General features: G+C 44.7%; 1 protein-coding gene and 1 long non-coding RNA gene across 3 annotated transcripts in view; one reads left to right on the top strand and one right to left on the bottom strand.

Moving 5' to 3' along the window:
• Nucleotides 1-21,558, bottom strand: part of KIAA2012 (KIAA2012 ortholog) — a 135,813-nt gene that overhangs the window by 74,863 nt on the left and 39,392 nt on the right. The window contains exons 11-12 of one of the 2 annotated variants that reach the window (XM_031008585.3): nt 18,901-19,011; nt 6,952-7,020 (exon numbers count right to left, since the gene is read on the bottom strand). In XM_031008585.3, coding sequence (XP_030864445.2) covers nt 6,952-7,020; nt 18,901-19,011 — 180 coding nt within the window. The remainder of the gene's footprint in view (nt 1-6,951; nt 7,021-18,900; nt 19,012-21,558) is intronic. The other variant, XM_031008586.3, reaches the window with a different exon arrangement.
• LOC115933735 (uncharacterized) lies at nt 15,275-20,104 on the top strand. The gene is made up of 4 exons (XR_004069598.3): nt 15,275-15,467; nt 16,438-17,412; nt 17,757-18,840; nt 19,944-20,104. It is a non-coding gene; the product is annotated as an uncharacterized lncRNA (long non-coding RNA).

Raw genomic sequence — 21,558 nt, 5'->3', positions numbered from 1 at the left:
ATGTCAATTCCTATGTAAGCAGAGTCCCACCGTCATTGGCGTAAATTCCTTAGCTGCTTCATTTTTAAAAATTTTTTGAGATGGAGTTTTGCCCTTGTTGCCCAGGCTGGAGTGCAATGGCATGATCTCGGCTCACTGCAAACTCTGCCTCCTGGGTTCAAGCGATTCTCCTGCCTCAGCCTCCCGAGTAGCTGAGATTACAGGCATGCACCATCACGCCTTGCTAATTTTGTATTTTTAGCAGAGATGGGGTTTCTCCATGTTGGTCAGGCTGGTCTCGAACTCCCGACCTCAGGTGATCTGCCTGCCTCGGCCTCCCAAAGTGCCAGGATTACAGGCATGAGCCACCGCGCCAGGCCTCTTAGCTGCTTTCTATGGCCCTTCATGATCCGGCTTCTGCCTCCTTTGCAAGGTGCATTTTTCATCACTCCTTCCCCTGCATGTACCCTGGGGTGCAGTCATTACAAGTTGCTTCAGTTTCTCCATGCTGCCATGCTTTCTCACCTTTATATTGTCCTTTCTCTTAGAGCATCCTTTCTTTACCACTCGGCTAGTTCCTACATACGTTCTTAGAAACTCTGCTTAAGTGTCCTCTCCTTCCAAAAGCCTTCTCAACCTCCAGGCTGAGTCAGTCTGAACTCGTTCATAGCTCTCAACACATTCCACCCTTGTGGACTACTTTAAGGCATGGACGTGGTCTCTCAACTGTATTTTTGTGCCTACCATAGTATTTGTCACTAGTAGATGGACAATTAGTGTTTGTTGAATAAATGAATGAGCAATATCTTTCTGCTTTGTAAAACATACTCACAGACTGGGCCCAGTGGCTCACGCCTGTAATCCCAGCACTTCGGGAGGCTGAGGCAGGCGGATCACCTGAGCTCAGGAGTTTGAGACCAGCCTGGCCAACATGGTGAAACCCCATCTGTACTAAAAATACAAAAAATTAGCTAGGTGTGGTGGCGTGCGCCTGTAATCCCAGCTACTTGGGAGGCTGAGGCAGGAGAATGGCTTGAACCCGGGAGACAGAGGTTGCAGTGAGCGGAGATTGTGCCATTTCACTTCAGCCTGGACAACAAGAGCCAGACTCCGTCTAAAAACAAACAAACACAAAAACATACTCACAGATTCTTTCTGTTGAACACAGTCTGATTCTGATGTCTACATTAATTTTCAAAGGAGGGATTATGGGGAAACCAAGACAATAGCAAAATCCTCAGGCCACAGAGAGATGTATGAAAGGAGCAGGGGAGAGAAACTAGGCGGGAAACATCCTTAAGAAAAGACTCATACTTCTTTCTTTGTTTTTTATTTTATTTATTTATTTTTTTTTGAGATGGAGTCTCGCTCTGTTGCCAGGCTGGAGTGCAGTGGCACAATCTTGGCTCACTGCAACCTCTGCCTCCTGGGTTCAAGTGATTCTCCTGCCTGAGCCCCCAGAGTAGCTGGGACTATAGGTGCCTGCCACTGTGCCTGGCTAATATTTGTATTTTTGGTAGAGATGGGATTTCACCATGTTGGCCAACCTGGTCTCAAACTCCTGACCTCAAGTGATCCGCCTGCCTTGGCCTCCCAAAGTGTTGGGATTACAGGTGTGAGTCACCGCAACTGGCCTTAAGCTTCTTCATAGTTGTGATGAGAAGACAACATAAATGTCTGAAGGGTGATTAAATAGAAAATACTATTTAAGAATTACTAGTTAATGAAAGTTATAATTTTTGATCACTCTGACAGAAGAAAATTTAATATTCTAAACTTTAATATAGGTTGAGAAATATAACTCACACACAAAATCCTAAGATCTACACCTGCTTTAAAATGCATTGTGCTAAGTATTACTTCACTACTTGGGCAAGGTCCTGATCCCTTAATGCATATCATGCACTAAATGAACAGCAGATCCTGGCTACTTGGGAAGGACACATCCTGAGAATTTTAAGAATCCTTAGATTTGTGAATACTCCTAGTGCGTATCTATTGGTGATAAAACTAAAAAAGAATTGGAAAAAGAGAGAGAGTTCTTCGGACTCTTAATGAGACTATAAATAAAGGCTTAGAGTGATTTATGAAACTATTTTTTTGGCAGAGAACCATCACATTGTTAGACCACTTCACTTTCTCTTACTTCCATCACGAGTCCCAGCAGTCAGCTTTTTTTTAGGGCCATTAAAAATGCATGTGTATGTATATATGTATATATAAAGAAATCAATGTTCTTCTGTTTGAAAAGTAACTGCACAAGAGCTATTGCAGATGTTATAATGAATTATAGACCACAATATGAGACGTGTGTGTGCTGCGAGGCTGGCTAGGCTCACTCACTAGCTTAGTAATAGTCTCTGTCTCCCAGCCTTGCAATATCAATGATTTGACTTCATGCCTCTGTAAAATGACAAATTGTGTGTGTCCCTGATGTTTTATTTATTTTTTATTTTAATATTTTTAGAGACAGGGTCTTGCTATGTTGGCCAGGGTGGTCTTGAATCCTAGCCTCAAGTAATTCTCCAACCTTGGCCTCCCAAAGTGCTGAGATTACAGCCATGAGCCACCACACCGTGCCAGTCCCCTGACTTTTGAGGTCATTTCAAATAGCTGAAATCAACCTTCATGTCCTCAAATACCCAAAGACTACCATCTACACAATCCTTTCAGAATCCTATCACTTTTATCTGAAAATAGTAATTAAAACCAAATGACCAAAAAGAAAACAAAAAATTGTGAAAGCTCTAGGCCAGGCGTGGTGGCTCATGCCTGTAATCCCAGCACTTTAGGAGGCCAAGGCGGGTGGATCACCTGAGGTCAGGAGTTCGAGACCAGCCTTGCCAACATGGTGAGACCCTATCTCTACTAAAATTACAAAAATTAGCCGGGTGTGGTGGCGGGTGCCTGTAATCCCACCTAGTAGAGAGCCTGAGGCATGAGAATCACTTGAACCTGGGAGATGAAGGTTGCAGTGAGCCAAGATTGTGCCACTGCACTCCAGCCTGGGCAATAGAGTGAGACTCTGTCTCAAAAAAAAAAAATTGTGAAACCTCTATAGGTGTTCCAATGAATAGATGTTTTAAATTGGTCTTTGAACTCAGTTCCAGGGGGTATCAGGTATTTTATTTATTTATTTATTTATTTTTTTGAGATGGAGTTTTGCTCTTGTTGCCCAGGCTGGAGTGCAATGGTGCGATCTTGGCTTACCGCAACCTCTGCCACCGCGACCCTGCCGCTGGCAGGAGAAGCAATTCTTCTGCCTGAGCCTCCTGAATAGCTGGGATTACAGACAGGTGTGAGCCATTGCGCCTGGCCCAGATACTTTCAAAGTAGTGTTATATCTATTCCCTTAGCAACAAATGGGGAATATTAAGCACAAAGTGATGTGAAAATGTTTTTGTTAAGGTCATTGGGCAAATCAAGGGAACAAATAATGTTCTAAGTTGTGAAAGAGGCACCCTATGCTTATATGTGGAATGCATTTTCCTGTAGAGGCTGTTCTGCATAGTGATTAAGTTTCCAAGTCAACCTGAAAAAAAAAAAAAGCCTGTTTCACCCATGTTGTAGCTAAACCTTTTCAATCATTAAATGCTTATGCTGCACTGACAGTAGGTATGTGTTAGCAGCATATTACTAGGTAATAGGGTTGCTGGTGGGCCCCTGCCCTTAAAAAGATTGCAGTCTAGTGACTGAGTGTGGTGCCTCACGCCTTTAATCCCAGCACTTTGAGATGCCAAGGTGGGAAGATGGCTTGAGCCCAGAAGTTGGAGACCAGTCTGGGCAACATGGTGAAACCCCATCTCTACCAAAAAAAAAAACCAAAAAGGCAGGCATGATGGCAAGCACCTGTAGTCCCAGCTACTCAGGAGGTTGAGATGGGAGGATCGCTTGAGCCCAGGAAGTCAAGGCTGCAGTGAGCTGAGATCCAGCCACTGCACTCCAGTCTGGGCAACAGAGGGAGACCCTGTCTCAAAAGAAAAGAAAAGAAAAAAAGCTTGAAGTTTCATGGAGAGAAAAGTCTAGTCAGTGGACAATGCAGTGAGTGAGCTGCTGTGGCTGTAACTGGCTAAGCATGGTTCATTGTGCACATGTTGGTGGTGAGTGTCACCCCATCGGCAGGGAGGGGGAAGGGAAGGAGGGTGAGGGGAAAGTGGAAAAACCTTAGTGGGGAGGTCAGTTTGAGGACTAAATTGGGAAGTGAAGGATTAGCAGGAGTTAACTAGGACAAGGGGTAAAAGTCAGGGGATAACAGAAAGTAGAATGGTGGTTGCCAGGGGCTAGGGGAGGGAGAAGGGGGAGTTGTTTAATGGGTATAAAGTTTCAGTTTTGCAAGATGAAAAGAGTTCTGGAGACTGGTTGCACAATAATGTGAATGTACTTAACGCCACTGGACTGCACACTAAAAATGGTTCAGATGACAAATTTTATGTTATCTGTATTTTACCACAATTAAAAAATGTTGGATAGGAGGAGATGAGGAACTGTGCTCCAGGCAGAGGGAACAGTACATTCTAAAGCCTGGAAATAGGAAAGAGATTTGCATTAGTCCAAGGTCTTTTAGTTACTAGGAATAGAGGCGAGAAGGATCAAAACGTTCTGTCCATTTCCTGGATCTACAGCTTGCTGCAAGGCCCCCTGTAATAGGCTAAGTTAGCCTTTGGGGCACTGTCATGGCCCCTTCTGTACTTTTCTCCTCTAGTGTCCCCTTCTCCATGCAGCCGATGTTCTGCTGTTCATCTGAGCCCCCTGGGGCACTCCATGGGCCAGGCATATTTCAACTCTTAAGCTCTATATACTTCCAAATTACTCACCTTTGTTTCCACCCCATCAGAATTTTTAGTCCCTCAGAGCAGCTGTTTCTAGCTAGGTTGCAAGAGAGCAACTATCTGATTAAATACACTTTTACTAAAGTGTGACAGACTATTCACCTCTCTGAAGTTTCAGAATCTTAAGAGGATACTTCTTAATCCAAGGTTAGTTTTTTATTGGTGAGATTTTAATAGTAGAATGAAGGGAAATGGTAACATTTTAGGTGCTATTAGAAAGAATATTTTGGTTTGCAGAGCTAGCCTGTAAACAGGCTTATCTTGCTTGAAAATTTGTTTCAGGACTTTGATTCTCCCAAACTGTTACTTTTTTTTTTCCAGCTTCTCCTCTTCTCCCTATGATATCTCTAGAAGTTGCAAATCCTTTTTAGTGTTACCCACAAAAGGGTGTCTGATGCTGAGTAGGGGGAATTGGAGGGGGAAACGGAGGTTGGACAGAAGCCATTTGTTTGCATGTGTCATTACTAAGTCAAGGACTTCCTAAACTCTCATATATTGTCAGATGGAATTGCCCCTCTTTAGACCGATGCTACTATGAACCATGCTTAGTCATAAAAATACAGGTTTCTTGGGTTCAAATCCTAAACTTACTACTTTGTGTGACCTTGGGCAAGTCACTTAACCTCTCTTGAGCCACATTGTCCTAGATGAAAAATGAAGATAATAACAGGATTTATCTCCTATCGTTGCTGTAGGGATGAAATGAAATAATGAATGCAAAGCACTCAGCATGATGTTTGGCATATCAGGAATATATAACAACAGTAGCTGTCACCACCACCACCACCACCACCACCACCACCACCACCACCACCACCACCACCACCACCACCATCATCATCATTTTTACTGAGGGCTCCTATTTAAGAGCTGCTCTGGCCCAGTTCTAACCAATGCATGAGAATGAACAAAAATGGCATGGAAACTCTTTCTACCTTCGTCAGGATGTCTGTCCAAGGAAGATGGCAAGGGGGAATGCAGAGGGCCAGACTCCCAGATATTTCTCTGCTTACAGATTTTGAGATTGGCAAGGATACAATTGTGCCTTTTCTCTTAGTTTTGCAATCTCTGGCAAAAACAATCCTTCCACCCTGATTTGTCTATAGCCCTTGATCTGTGGCACTGCCTCCCGCCTGTTCCTACAGCAGCTTCTTCATGCAGGATTCATTGCTGCCCAGCCCCAAAAGAAGCAGCCAGGAGGCCGGGAGTGGTGGCTCATGCCTGTAATCCCAGTACTTTGGGAGGCTGAGGTGGGCGGATTACGAGGTCAGGAGTTCGAGACCAGCCTGGCCAATATGGTGAAGCCCCGTCTCTACTAAAAATACAAAAATTGGCCAGGCTTGGTGGCGGGCGCCTGTAATCCCGCCTACTCAGGAGGCTGAGGCAGGAGAATTGCTTGAACCCGGGAGTCAGAGGTTGCAGTGAGTCAAGGCCTTGCCATTGCACTCCAGCCTGGGCGACAAGAGCGAAACTCCATCTCAAAAAAAAAAGCAGCCAGGAAGACCACACACGTTTCTCTGTTAATCAAAGACTATTTTTAGGAGAGAAAGTCTCCAGGTCATCATCCTTTCCTTGGTCTGAAGCAGCAGCAGCCATGTCTGTGGGTGGAGGATGAGCTACAAAGTCAACCTATACTACCAGTTTTTGCAGATCTCTCCATGGGGGAAATGAAATAGAAAAGGAATCTGAGGAGAGGCAGACCTGGCCTCAGTCCTCCATTGAAAATACAAGCCTGAGTCTTTCCCAGATCGGCTCCTAGCTTGTGGTGTGTGCAGGCTGAGGGAGGCACAACTCCAGGGGACAATGTCTACCTCATTATTTAGGGAATTGTGCAGTGGATTACCTGCAGGACTCACAGGACATCCCTGCAAATCATCCTTCCCCAGGCCAGCTAAGCACAAGCACTTGGTTCCACCTGACGTCTCTTCCTCACTAATATTTACACTCAGACCACGGGGCTGCCCATGAGTAACTCAACAGAACAACACATTTCTCAGGCTTTCCAAGAAGCAAATCCTCTCTGCTACTTATTGATATATTTGGGGAGAAATTGTGGGTTTCTGGAGGTCTATATATGAAATAATATGATCATGAGTCAAATTACACAGAGAAGTCGAGGTGACTTTTTAGTGGAAAAGCTTACCTTTTAGGAAATGCTGACTACTAGGCCCTTCCTCTACATGGCTGATATTTGAATTGACAGATTCATAGGCTGAAAAACAGTAAGATATTTTACCTGAGAGAGGGAAAAAGTCTTGTAAAAATTTATTCCCTTATCCGAAGACAGGGGAAAACATGAAGTGATTGCCTCAGTGTTTAAGCTTTGCAATGAACTGTTTTTTTTTTTAATTTTTGAGATGGAGTCTCTTTCTGCTGCCCACGCTATAGTGCAGTGGCACGATCTCGGCTCACTCTGCCTATGGGGTTCAAGCAATTCTCCTGCCTCAACCACCTGGCTAGCTGGCATTACGGGCATGTGCCACCACGCCTGGCTAATTTTTTGGATTTTTAGTAGAGATGGGGTTTCGTCATGTTGGCCAAGCTGGTCTCGACTCCCGACCTCAAGTGATCTGCCCACCTCAGCCTCCCAAAGTGCTGGGATTACAGGCGTGAGCCACTGCACCGGCCTTGAATTGGATGTTTTTGAAAATCCACAGATGATATTCTGGAGAGAAGGTTGATCTAGGATTAAAAAAGCATTGAGGAAAATAATGTTTTTATCTAAGATGTTTAAAGGTAAAATTCTGTAGGGTCCATGATGATAAAATTCTGCAAGGAGAACTTTTGACAAGACAAGATCATGAAACAGTTAATGTTTGACACATGCTGCAAGATGCCCAGATTTGAACAGCAGCTGTGTCTCAGTGTGTGCAGCCATGGGGGATGACAGACAAGCACAAAAAGCCCCCCTCTCCAGTTGTAGCACAAACAGAGTGTTGGACCAGGGGAGCCAGGAGGGATTCTAGTCCATCTGATTCTAGCCAAAAAGACAGACAGGCTTTTTCACAGCCCCTGATGAATTTTTTTTTTTTTTGTGATCTGCTAGTCACCTGGGGTGAGAATTATTTTCCTAGCTACCCTTGTCAGTCAAAATGAAAATTAGTTAAAACAATGCTGTCTTAATGACAGCCCCTGATGAATTTTTTTTTTTTTTGTGATCTGCTAGTCACCTGGGGTGAGAATTATTTTCCTAGCTACCCTTGTCAGTCAAAATGAAAATTAGTTAAAACAATGCTGTCTTAATGACCGATGAGAATTAGAATGAGACTTGTGAAAGTTAAGGGAGAGGTAATAGCAAAGAGGTCAATTGAGTGGGTCCTATATGAAGGGTTTTTTATTTTTATTTTTTGAGATAGAGTTTCGCTCTGTCACCAGGCTGGAGTGCAATGGCACAATCTTGGCTGGCTGCAACCTCCACCACCTGGGTTCAAGCAATTCTCCTACCTCAGCCTCCCAAGTAGCTGGGACTACAGGTGCCTGCCACCAACACCCGGCTAATTTTTTTTGTATTTTTAGTAGAAACAGGGTTTCACCATGTTGGCCAGGCTGGTCTCGACCTCCTGACCTCAGCTGATCCACCTGCTTCTGCCTCCCAAAGTGCTGGGATAACAGGTGTGAGCCACCATGCCCAGCAGGAAGAAAGGTTTTTTAAAGGGAAATTTGGTGTGTTTGTATGAGAGAGAGAGAGAGAGAAGCGGAGAGAGAGAGAAGGGAGAGGGAGGTGTGGGATATCAGGGAGAGAGCAACAGAAAAAAAGGAATCCTAGAAAATTCAAACCGGAAAAGACTTAGAGATCTTCTAGTCTGCCTAGCCACCAAACTCATCTCCAAATAATTTTATTTATTTATTTTTTGCTTCATTGTCTCATTACCAATAACAAATAGACTAGAGAGGATGCCAAGAAAGAATGTTTGGGTTTTACTGATTTGCTAAACTGCGGTGGGGCTTGACAAAGCCTGCCTCTCGGTGCTCCTGCATCTCAGGGCACACACACGGTCACGTGCGTGCTGATAGCTGAGGCTGAGCAGGCGGCCTGGGATTCTGAGCATCAACACTGGAGAGAGGAAAAGCCGTAATTAGTGTTAATTGTTGACCCTACAGTTCAAGAATAGATGCTCTGGAGAATGGGAAATGAGAACAAACATTAATTATTGAATAGGGACCTTGGAGACAGACACTCTGGATTAAAAGGAGAGAGATAAATTGCATAATGAATGTTAATTTTCCCTCAAAGAATTGAGTGGTCGGTGGTTGAAAGGGAAAAAGAGGCTAAAAAACAGTCATGAAAGAGAAAGCTCTGTGTGTGTCAGGTGAGAGGGTGGAGGAGGGTTACACAAACACCGTCTGTCACCGCCACCGCCCTGCCCTTTGCCTCGTAGCTCCCAAGAAGTTTGCTCTCAGGGTTTTCCTTAGAACTCATTATTTACCACAGCTGCCTGCTAGGAAGCTCAACCATTTCCCCTACAGCCCAGGAGCCAGAAGACAGCCACACTGCACTGCTGACAAGCTGAGAGGCACATGGCATGGGGATCTATTTTTTTCTGTGTGCTGGTGGGACTTTTGACTTGGCTTGAGGGAGGCTGCCAGAGCAGTGGCCCTGTTGGTGCTGCTGTGGGGACAATGTGGGCTCCAGGCCTTAGTTGTTGTTTTCGCTTAATTACAACACAGGAGACACACATGCCCCCCTTTCCGAAACAACCTTCTTAACTGAAAGTAAAAACAGAATAAAGATAATTTGGGCTGGGCGCGGTGGCTTACACCTGTAATCCCAGCACTTTGGGAGGCCGAGGCAGGTGGATCACCTGAGGTCAGGAGTTTGAGACCAGCCTGACCAACACGGTGAAACCCCATCTCTACTAAAAATACCAACAAATTTAGCCAGGCGTGGTGGTGCACCACCTGTAGTCCCAGCTACTTGGGAGGCTGAGGCAGGACAATCTCTTGAACCCGAGAAGCGGAGGCTGCAGTGAGCCGAGATCGTGTCACTGCACTCCAGCCTGGGCAACAAGAATGAAACTCAGTCTCCAAAAAAAAAAAAAAAAAAAGAGCGAATTTGAGTAGAAGATTGGAGATGAGCATTGTAGCCAATTTTATAAAGAGGATCTGCAAACAGGCTTGTCATGGGCGACCCAGATCTCAGAGTGCTGGTTGAGATGTTCATGTCCAGTCAGTGGCCCTAGGGAGCATGCCTTTTAGGCATGGCTGCTCACTGCCTTGCACCCGGGCCCTCACCCAGTGTTGTCTGGCTGATTTTGCAGTAGCCTGAGCCCTGTGCCTTTTCTCTTGTCTGTTCCTTCATGCTAGCTCACGTGTTGGGTTGCATGACATCCCTCCTCAAACATCTGTGATTCCTTGTTGCCTAAACAGCAGCATTTTGGCTCTCTCCTGGCATACAAGGCTTTCCCTGGTCTGGCCCTGGTCTGCCTTTCAGGCCCAGCTCCTCCTCACCCCCAGCATGAAGCCCCTCCACAGTCCACTCACACCGCACTGCTCCTCATTATCCACGTGTTCTCTACGTTCCTCTTTTTGTTCATTCTGGTGTCTCGGCTGGCTGGCCCTCCCCTTCTCTATCTACTTCTCGTTTCTCAAAGGTCAGTGTAAATGGAACTTCCTCTGTAAAAAGCCCTTCCCAACCTCCTAGGCTAGAATTAATGGCTCCTTCCTGGAATACCCCTGGATTGTGCTCTTAGGCCTCTGTGATGGCACTCATTTCATTCTGCCTTGTGGTACGGTTACTGGCTTGTGAATCTGTTCTCCGCGTGGACTCTGAGGTCCTTGAGGGCAGTGACTGCAGTGCCTGGGGTGGAGCTTTGGTATGTGGAGTGAGGACAGACAGGACTGGGAATGAAGCCCAGCTCTGTCCTTACCAGGTAAGTGAGCTCCCTGTGTTTCAATCTCCTTACCTATGATATGTGATTGAAAATACTCACTTCCTAGGATCGTTGGGATAAGGGAACAAGATGACATGCATAGCAAGGTGCCTGAGAGTGTTTGCTCTCAATATTAACATCCTTCCATGTCCCTTGCATATGGGAGGTATTCAGTATATTGTATCGAAGGAGTCAAACACACATGTAATGGGCCTTCTTTGAGGTTCAACCATATTTCATATTGGAATTTTACTTAATACTTTACAAGATGGAGTGCAAGTGTGATCTGATTTGATTTTCACAAAGTAATGTGAAGTATGTTGGCAGATATTATAGTTGCACTCTGTTAAGGCACAAGGTAAGCTGCTGTAAAACAAGAGACCCAAAAAGATAAACATTTATTTCTCTTGCACATACAAGTCCAGAGGTAGGCAGGCAGGCCGATCAGGGTGGCTGTGCTCCGTAAAGTTACCTGAGCACCCTGGTTCCTAATATCTTAGTACTCCATCATCCCATATGGAATTGTTCTCTTCCACATGGTTGAAGCTATTACCACAACCAAGTCCAAGGAGAATGAGGAGGGGAAGGGCAAACAGTTTCCTTTTAAGGAAATGACCTGGAAGTTGCATGTGTTACTTCCATTCACATCCCATTGGTCAAATCTTGGTCACATGGCCATACCTAGCTGCAAGTGAGTCTGGGAAGCATAATCTCTCGGTCAGCAGCCATGTGTTCAGCTAAAATCCAGGGTGGGGGATTCTATTATTAGAATTTAGCTGAACACATTCTTCCATTATTCCTTTTATAAATATTATTCAGTCAATATTCATAATATTCAGTAAATATTATGAGAAATACTCTGGGAGTACCAAATGTGTTCTCTGTGATATTCAGAGGTAGATGAGGGGGATCTACTCACAGGAATTTTAAATCTAGGACGGGAAAGAAGAAAAATAGTACAAAGGATAAAAGATGTGAGGGAGTGCTTGGTAAGAGGCCCAGGTGGTAAGAATGAGTGGAACGTAAGGAAATAGCAATCGTTGTGGCAGAGGTGGTCAGGTAAGGCATCACAGTAGAGAGGGAACTTTGACTGGTCCTTGAAGCTTGAAAACCTGGATAAGAGGGACTAGAAGCTGTGTGATGCAGTGGGAAAAGCTCTGGCCTCACTGGACGAAGGAAGATCTGGGTTTGAGCCTTGGATTTGCCATATAAAAGCTGTGTGGCTTTGAGCAAATCATACCTCTTTGGGCATCAGTTTCCTTATCCATAAAATCAGAGGTTTTCTTTTCTCTTTTTGAGACAAGGTCTCACTCTATTGCCTAGGCTGGTGTGCAGTGGTGCAATCATGGCTCACTGCAGCCTTGACTTCCCAGGCTCAAGCAATACTCCCACCTCAGCCCCTAGAGTAGCTGGGACCACAGGTGTGCACACCAGGCCCAGCTAATTTTTAAAAGTTTTTGCAGAGATGGGATCGCACTATGTTGCACAGTGTATTAGTCTGTTTTCATGCTGCTGATAAAGACATAACCAGAACTAGGAAATTTACAAAAGAAAGAGGTTTAATTGGACTCACAGTTTCATGTGGCTGAGGAGGCCTCACAATCATGGCAAAAGGCAAGGAGGAGTAAGTCACATCTTACATGGATAGCAGCAGGCAAAGAGAGCTTGTGCAGGGAAACTCCCCTTTTTAAAACCATGAGATCTCGTGAGACTCATTCACTATCAGGAGAACAGCACAGGAAAGAGCTGCCCCCATAATTCAATCACCTCCCACTGGGTTCCTCCCATGACATGTGGGAATTGTGGGAGTTACAATTCAAGATGAAGTTTGGGTGGGGACACAGCCAAAAGATATCACTCAGGTTGGTCTCGAACTCCTGGGCTCAAATGATCCTCCTGCCTCAGCCTCCCAAAGTGCTGGGATTATAGGCATGAGCCACTGTGCCTGGCCCAGCAGGTTTTCTAATTGTCACATAGCTCTAGTGGCCCTGCATAGTCCCCCACCCCCACTCCTAGAACCATCTTAGGAGGGGAAGAGTTAGTTGGGTTCAGAGAAGTTGGGAGGGACATAATTAGACCATCTCCACTTCAACCAGATAGTTCTGCTTTTATCTGTTTTATTTACTGGTATCCTCGGAAAGTCTGATTAAATGCTTCCTTTGCTTAAATACTGATGACGGTGATGCCTAAGTTCCCTCTTGACTCTAGGGTTCTCTGAAACAGAACAAATGCAAGGGAGGTAGAATTCATAACTTCACAGGTTCTGTAAAAAATGACACAAGTACCATCATCTTAAAAAAAAGAAATAATATATTCTTCAGTACTTTGTATTGATTTTTTCTTCAAAAAATGAATAGCTAGTAGATTCAAAGCAAGCTATTATTCTTTTTTTTTTTTTTTTTCCTGAGACGGAGTCTCGCTCTGTTGCCCAGGCTGGAGTGCAATGGCACTATCTCAGCTCACTGCAATCTCTGCCTCCCAGGTTCAAGTAATTCTCCTGCCTCAGCCTCCTGAGTAGCTGGATTACAGGCACCCGCCATCATGCCTGGCTAATTTTTGTATTTTTAGTAGAGTCAGGGTTTCAACAACTCCTGACCTCAGGTGATCCATCCTCCTCAGCCTCCCAAAGTGGATTACAGTCATGAGCCATCGCGCCTGGCCGCAAGCTATTATTCTTGACATGTTTCTTCTTCGGAAGCCATAAAGTGGTGATGATGTCACCTTTTCAGCTACATATGAGGTAGGGAAGTCTTTATGTTTCTAGGAATCACAAGAGGTTTCTGTCAAAGGAAATGAAGGAGAGTCCCTACTGTGTTTTAGTAGCTCTCTACTGGTGGCTATCAGGACACCTTCCAGAGTGGGCTGTGAGGCCTTGCTGGTCTCACTACAGTGAGGGAAAGAACACTGCTTCCTTCTGAAGGCTGGGACAAATGCAGCTATCACAGCCTGCCCTTCTACAATCACTCAACACTGTGGTACATGTGATAGACCTAACTTAGCGCCATGCCAAGCCTGATGGGAATCTCCTGTAATTTTTGTAAGGAGAGCTTTTTAGTCAGGGTTCAGCCCAGAACAGAAACTGCCCAAATATTTTTAAGAAGAAACAGAGTTACTATACAGTAACTGCCTCTTATCATGCTCAGTCTTCATGAGCTCAGTGCCCAGAGCTTTGATGCTTCTGCCTCACTTCTGCTCTCCAAATCTCATGCAAGCACATCTAATTGGCAGAAAATAATTTGCATCCAGTTCCCTAGCTGCAAAGATTATCTGGGAAATGTAGTTTTTAGCCTTCTAGCCTCTGTAGTACAGGAAGGCCCACTGGAAGGAAATGCTGGGTGCCCAGAGACCATATCCAGCCACATTTTCCTTTATTCAAACATTTGACCGGAGATCACTAGTACTGGTAACATCTGCCAGCATTATTTCTCATGAGGGTTATGAAAAACACTGAAAAGGCACAAGGGACAATGTACACTATAACCACGTGGGGCTCCTATCTTCCTGTATTTCTTCCTATCCAGAGATGGATGGATTGTGGACTCTATGATTCAGAACTGATGTTTAGAGAATGAAAATAATAATAGTCACAAATGATTAATGGCTGAAATCCTGTTTCAGGATTTAGACACAAGAACTGCTCCACCGAGAGAGTCTCCTTGGGGAAAGGGGCATATTTAGAAACATGCCATGTTAGGAGAACCTTAGAAATCATCAGTTTAGCATTTTCCAAAGTTTGCCAAAAACTTTTTAGATCCACATGATGCTTTACCAAAAACAAAGGGATTCAGTGATCAAATAAGTTTGGGAAACAGTGCATATCCCCATCCTGAAGAACCACGGTGCACATCAGCATATCGGAGGCTCTAGGAAGTCCTGCGGTAAGGGATCTGCTTAACTTTGGTCCACTGGTTTCCAAATGTATCTGGCCCTAGAACCTTTCCTTTTTTACACAATGCCTGTTAACCTTCTGAGGAATTGGAGTTCGACGGGACATGTGCTGTGAGGACTGGATCTAATACCAACTCCTCTTTTTCCATATGAGGAAGCTGAGGTCCAAGGCAATGAAGTTATTTGCCTGTGATCACAGAAATCCTGGGCAGTACAGGTGGGAATAAAACCAGAGTTTTTCTTCTTCCTCACATGGCCTTATCAAAATTAATTGTCCTCCCTTACATCTGTCGGCATCATCAGTAAGGTAGCAGCTACTAAGAGATGGGCTACTTAAGGAAAATCATACTTTAAACAGTACCCCACCAACATGGAAGGATTCTTTTACCCGTGGGGTACCACAACCAACTTATCACAAAGGAAAAATGGGGAGAACAGTCACTTAGCCTATGTTTACCCCTAAATGATCAGTGTTTTCAGACCAGCTGGGATATTCTTAGACTCATCTTTCTGTCAACCAAATCACAGACCATCACAAAATGACACCAAGAATACTAGTTATCTAGAATACTAGTTATCTATTACTGCAAAATAAATGATCCTGAAACCTAAAACAATAAACCTTTGTTATGTCTCAGTTTCTGTGGGAATCTTGGAGTGGCTTAGGTGTGTGGTTCTGGTGCAGCCTTTTGTGAGGTCACAGACAGAGTGTCAGCCAGGGATGCAGTCATCTGAAGACTTGACTGGGGCTGGAGAACCTCCTCTCAAGGCAACTCCCACACAAGCCTAGGAAGTTCATTCTGGCTGTTGGCAAGGGGCTTCTGTTCCTTGCCATGTGGACTGCTTGCCATAGGCTGCTTGAGTGGCCTCATCACAGACATGGTGGTTGGCTTTCCCCAGAGTGAGTAATCCGAGAGAGCGAGCGAGGAGGAAGCCTTGGTGCCTTTTATGACCCCAGTCTCAGAAGTCACATACCATCAATTCTGCCATAGTCTATCTTTATTTAGAAGTGAGCCATCATATCCCACTCACACTCAAGGGGAGAAGAGTTAGTTTCTCCCTTTTGAAGGGGGAAGTGTCAAAGAATTTGTGGATGTATTTTAAAACCACCACACCAGAAAGAGTTGCAAGGGGGAAGGATGCTAATTAAATGACAAATGACAACAACAACAAACAAGAAAGGCTGGGTGCAGTGGCTCATGCCTGTATCCCAGTGTTTTGAGAGACCTAGGTGGGAGGATTGCTTGAGGCCAGGAGTTTGAGACCAGCCTGGGCAACACAGGGAGACCCCATCTCAAAAAAAAAAAAAGCCGGGCATGGTGGCTCGTGCCTGTAGCCCCAGCTATTTGGAGGCTGAGGTGGGAGGATAGCTTGAACCCAGGAGTTTGAGGCTTCAGTGAGCCATGATTGCACCACTGTACTCTAGCCTGTGTGACAGAGCAAGACCCTGTCTAAAAAAACTAAAAACACCCAAGAAACATTTTGAGGGTAAAAATCCATTTAGAACAAGAACAAATACTAAACAGAAACTCTGAAAGAGACCAGGAATTTAAATTTACGTGGGACTTGATGCCCAACCTGAATCATTGGCATAAACATCCTTGAACTTCTTTGTAAAACAAACTTCTGAGTAAAAGAACTTCTGAGAGAAAAATTCTATTGCTGGCACTGTGACTAGGGGAGTAGATGAAGGACTTGAATCAAGGATAAGCAATTCAGAGGGCATATCCAGTGGTTTGACTTGTATCCTTCTAAGTTAACTTTTCCTTTCTCAAGACTTTCAATTTTCTAAATGTTCAATATCCCAACATGACCAAAAGGGTCAAATTCCAGCTCTAGTCTTCACATCTTTTTTTTTTTTCCTTCTGAAGGTTTATATTCATTTCCCTATGCTGTCTGAAAGAAGATACCATGATCTAATTGCCTAAGAATTTATTTCCAAATAGTTGTTGACAGAGCCTGAAAGTCTCAGAAAGATCAGACAGATCGTATTCCTTCCTTTACTCAAGAGTTTTTTTTTTTTTAAATTAAAACAAAAAACAGAAAACCCAGCAACAACTATGATCCCTAAAGAACTTTCCTTTGTGGCACCTGGAGTATTCAGTCAATCAACAAGCTTTTCCTGGACATATGATGGAGATGAGACATTCTCTAGGACTCATATTGGAAGCTAAACAGAAAACAGATGCAGATAAATACAATAATCACAAAAGTGGGATTGAGAAAGAGAGAGAGGAATGGGGCTGAGGCTACATCTAGGCAGCTGTGTGCAATGAGGTGGATTTATTAAGGAAAATGTTCCAGAAAAGATGAACTTAAAGCTATTCTAAATATTTGGGGGAAACTTGAGCAAAAGTTTGGAGAGAAAAGAATGAAGACTAAATTTTTAGGTCATCAAAGAGATGAGCAAGGGGTGGGCTGGAATATAGTAGGAGATGAGGCTGGAAGGGGAGGGTGGAGACAGTGATTAAGATGGTTTTGAACAAACTGATCTGCAAAGAGTTTGGTGTGGTTGGAGCAATTATAGGTTGGTGCAAAAGTAATTGTGGTTTTTGCAATTAAAAGTAATGGCAAAACCGCAATTACTTTTGCACCAACCTAATATTTTGCAAGAGGAAAAATTTTTTTCAGTATACTGTCTCCCAAACCAAACCAAACTAAAACAAACAAACAAACAAAAAAGCCCAAACCAAAAAAATCTTTGCTCATTAATAGAGACTCTTAGAAAGCCAGACCTTTATAGGAAGATGTGGGTTTAAGATCTTTCACCACCTTCTTGAGCAACATCCTGTCACCATCAAGACTGAAGGTCAACCAACTGCCCATGGAGGAAAGGCTTGAGAAAGGTCAGTGGCTAACTGATTCATTCATTCATTCATTCATTCAATAAGCATGCAGTGAATGCCTTTAGGTTTGAGAGGCAAGTAGGATTAAATATACCATCTGTGGGACTGGGACAAGATGGCAGGCATGTCTTCATTTATCAGCATAAGTTTCATCTTTCTCTTTCTCCATGTCATGGAAATTATTGAAATATTTTTCAAAAAATTTAAATGAACATTTATTGTGACCCTTCTATGTATATGTCAGGGACTATGCTAGGTGCCAGGGATACTAAAATGACTGAAGCATCATATTGACAATGGTGACAATAAACTTACAGCCTAAATATTTCCTTTTCTGCTTCTAGCTTTCGCTGTGCCAAAAGGGGGAACTATTTCTCCTGGAACAGAGTGGACAAATGTGCAGCAGGTGAACAGAATCATATTTGCTTTCCAGCTGTTGCACCAGCTGTGTCATGCTGACAGTGGCCTCCACCTGTCTAACTCCTGCTTCCACCAATTCAGAACCAAGATATTTTTATACTCATATCCTGGTATAAACCAACTGCTGATGGAAGTTCTTTGATGCTGAATTTGGAATCAAATACATTCTACTTTCTGGAAATCCATATACTGGGTGGCTGCTTCAATAGCAGCGGACACGAGATGTAAAATGCAGCAATGGTCAAGGAATTTCTCAGGGGAGGAATCAATCCTCTCATTTTGGTGGAGGAACCTTGGATACAGGGAGGATGAGGGACTGACTCAAAGTCATCTGGCAACTTAGAGACGAGGCCAGAGCTCCTCAAATCTCCTAGCTCCGAATCCGTGTTCTTTTTATTGAGCGGGTCATGACGTAACCCCCAAAATGAGTGCAGCTTTTAATCTCCCACATCAAGGAGCCTGCTGGCTGCAGACTCATGCATATACATCACGGTGGTTTCTGGGTGGTTGATGCTCATCACCCTCTGACTTCATTTCTTTTTTCCTTTGCAAAATGGCTATTGCCCAGAGGCAGCATCTCTTTTCTAAAAAGTGAACATGCCAGAAGGGTTTTTGGAAACGGCCTTGCTATCTGTCAGGAGCCAGATGATTCACAGGGATGAACCAATGTACATAACAAGGATACCTGATTGGATTACCAATTAGCCGTCTCCACCTCTGCAGGGTGGTTGGAAAGAAGAGAAAAGGCAGTGTTTAGTTTGGGCAAATACCAAAAGGACTTTATCATTCTCATCAAGGCATCAGCGTGGCACATTAGACCTCTTCCAAGCCATTCCACTGGAACTTCTCTCTCCAAACGCTCCAGCAAGAGTAAACTTGTTATGCAAACATTGGATCATTGTGTCTGAGCTACAGAAGCAGCTCTGTGTCGGTGAAAGGGGAGAAACTGGCTGACTTGCGTCTGTTTTTAATGATGTCGCTGATGCTGGGAAAATTTGGAAGCTGCAGGTAACATCTCCCCCTTTGAAAAAAAAAAAAACAAGGCTGCCCTGGAATGTGTTAGCTTACCTTTACCCGATGGAAGCGCCTCGGTTTGGGTACGCCCTGGGAGGGACAGGCAGACTTTTTCTCCATCTGGACCCAGCAAGAAGTGTCCCAGTGTAGGGTCGCTGGAATCTTCTCGAAAATAAGCACAAGCATAGGCAGTGTCAGTACCATGTTGGTGAGGGAGACAGACCGAACCTGGGCCATGTTCCCCTAGTCCCCCGCGGGCACACACCCGTAGATGCCTGTGTGCTTGGGTGCCCACCAGAGTATAGGGTGAGCCCTACTCCTGGGACTCAGCAGAGCAGGGCTATTGTTCAGGCCCTGCCTTCCGGGGGTCAAGGTGGGATGAACAGGGAGGGGCTACCACTTGCCTACATCATGCCTTCAGGAGAGCCTGGCTACCTCAGGGGCAGGGCTAAGTGAGCGGGGGCACTCTGTGTGAAGGAAAGGGAGTCCCTTCCTTCAGCTGTGTGCAGCCCAGCCCCTGAGAACAGGGCTTCCTGCTTCCTGCCTCTGCTGTCCGCCTCCATCAGATGTCCTATGCAGTACTCAGCATACACGGCCAGAACCTCTAGATGAAATACTGGGATGGCTTGGTGATGCCAGGGGCTCAGGTCAAGGTGAAGGATGCTGTGTCTCCCTAGTTACTTAGAAAGATTGAAGGTATTTTTTATAACCTGACTGTAAAAGTAAAAAACAAGACATTTATTCCCCACTCGAATCTCAACGCTCAACCCGGAACACTCCTGGGACTAGATTGCGGGGTTTCCCCCATGCCAAGCAATTCTCCAGCAGATACCAACTGGTTGTCCTATAATTTAATTCAGTTCTGACACTCTTTACCTGGAGATGGTGTCAGATCCCACAGGATAGGGCTCAGTCCACAAGACTGCCCCCCACTTCAGATGCCAATTGCAAGTCCCAGATTGTGACCTGTACTTCTGACCGACCAGCTCTAAATTGGGCCTCCACGATCCTCCCTCTCCTTGGGTTCAACAATTTGGTAGGACAGCTCACAGAACTCAGGGAAATGCTTACTTACATTTTCTGGCTTATTTATAAAGGACATTAGAAAGGATATCGTGAACAGCCATATGAAGAGATGGGCGAGCATGTGCCGAGCTTCCGTGCCCTCTCTGGGCCTGCTGCCCTCCCACCTAGACACGCTCAGCAATGCTGAAGCTTATCAATTCGTGGTCAACAGCTAATAAAGAGCTTGATCTCCAGTGTCCCCTCCCCTTTCCTGGAGGTTGTGGCTGGAAGCTCCAACCCTCTAATCCTCTTATCGCTTGGTCCTTCTGGTCACCCATCATGAGGCTACCTAGGGGCCTTACCCTACGTCACCTCATTAGCATAAACTCAGGTGTTTTCAAAGGGGCTCATTATGAATAACAAAAGATACTACTATCATTCAGAAAATTCCAAGAGTTTTAGTTTAGTAATAGAAACCAGGGACAAAGACCAAATTTATTCATATTACACCATACTTACCTTCCCCATCTCCAAGACAAAGGGTCCAGGAGTCCAGCTACCTGGACTAGCAGGCCACCAGCTAGAGTGGATGCTAAGGAGTACACACATACACATGCACACTTACAAACACACTGACATATTCACACAGGGGCACACACACATATATGCACACTCTCATAGGGCAAGCATGCACACACACCCCCATACACATGAACAGTGACATACATGAGCATATGACACATACATTCACAGGACTGAATATATAGACATGCACGTGCATATGCAGCCATGCCTATATAGATGTGCACAATGACATGCATGCACACAAGCACACACATGTACTCATGGGCATATAAGCACACATCCCACATTCACTTACACACATGCACACACCCAACACACACACTTGAGGCTTCAGGCTGCTCTCTTTTCCCAGTCCTGGTCCTGGCATTCTAACCTTTTTTTTTTTTTTTTTGAGACAGAGTCTTGCTCTGTTGCTCAGGCTGGAGTGCAATGGTGCTATCTCGGCTCACTGCAACCTCTGCCTCCCAGGTTCAAGTGATTCTCCTGCCTCAGCCTCCTGAGTAGCTGGAATCACAGATGTGCACCACCATGCCTGGCTAATTTTTTTTTTTTTGTTTGTATTTTTAGTAGAGATGGGGTTTCACCTTGTTGCACAAGCTGGTCTTGAACTCCTGACCTCGTGATCCGCCCACCTCAGCCTCCCAAAGTGCTGGTATTATAGGCATGAGCCACCACGCCCAGCCACTGGCATTCTATTCTAATCAGATTCTCCCTTTATAAGGATGTCTAAAGTAGGCCTGAGTATCCATTTGCTGTGATTTGTCCCAGGCCATGCAACTTCCTAGGAAGGCCCCAGGTGGGGACATAACAGTACACCAAGTTTGGTTCAATTGTATCAAAATGAAAAGAGCATTGCTGTCACACAAGTATAAAGGGGAGGGCGTTGTGAAAGAGAAGTTCCAACCCTGGAACGGTTTCTAGGTGAAAACAACGTCTCTAGGGATAGAGAGAATGTTGCGGGGAAGGAAGGGATTTAATTTTGACCATCTCAGCCTGAAACAGAAGCTGCAAACACAGAATGGAACTATTAATCTGTGGATTTAATTTATGCTTAAAGAATTCAACTATATATGCTCTGGGGAGAGAATGAGAAGGGGGTGTGCTGGGCAGTGGGGGAGAGAG

Source organism: Gorilla gorilla, chromosome 11 (genome assembly GCF_029281585.2).
Source record: "Gorilla gorilla gorilla isolate KB3781 chromosome 11, NHGRI_mGorGor1-v2.1_pri, whole genome shotgun sequence".
NCBI classification, from domain to species: Eukaryota; Metazoa; Chordata; class Mammalia; order Primates; family Hominidae; genus Gorilla; species Gorilla gorilla.
Note: the sequence above shows the minus strand (reverse complement) of the source record. Positions and strands in the feature narration are given on the sequence as shown.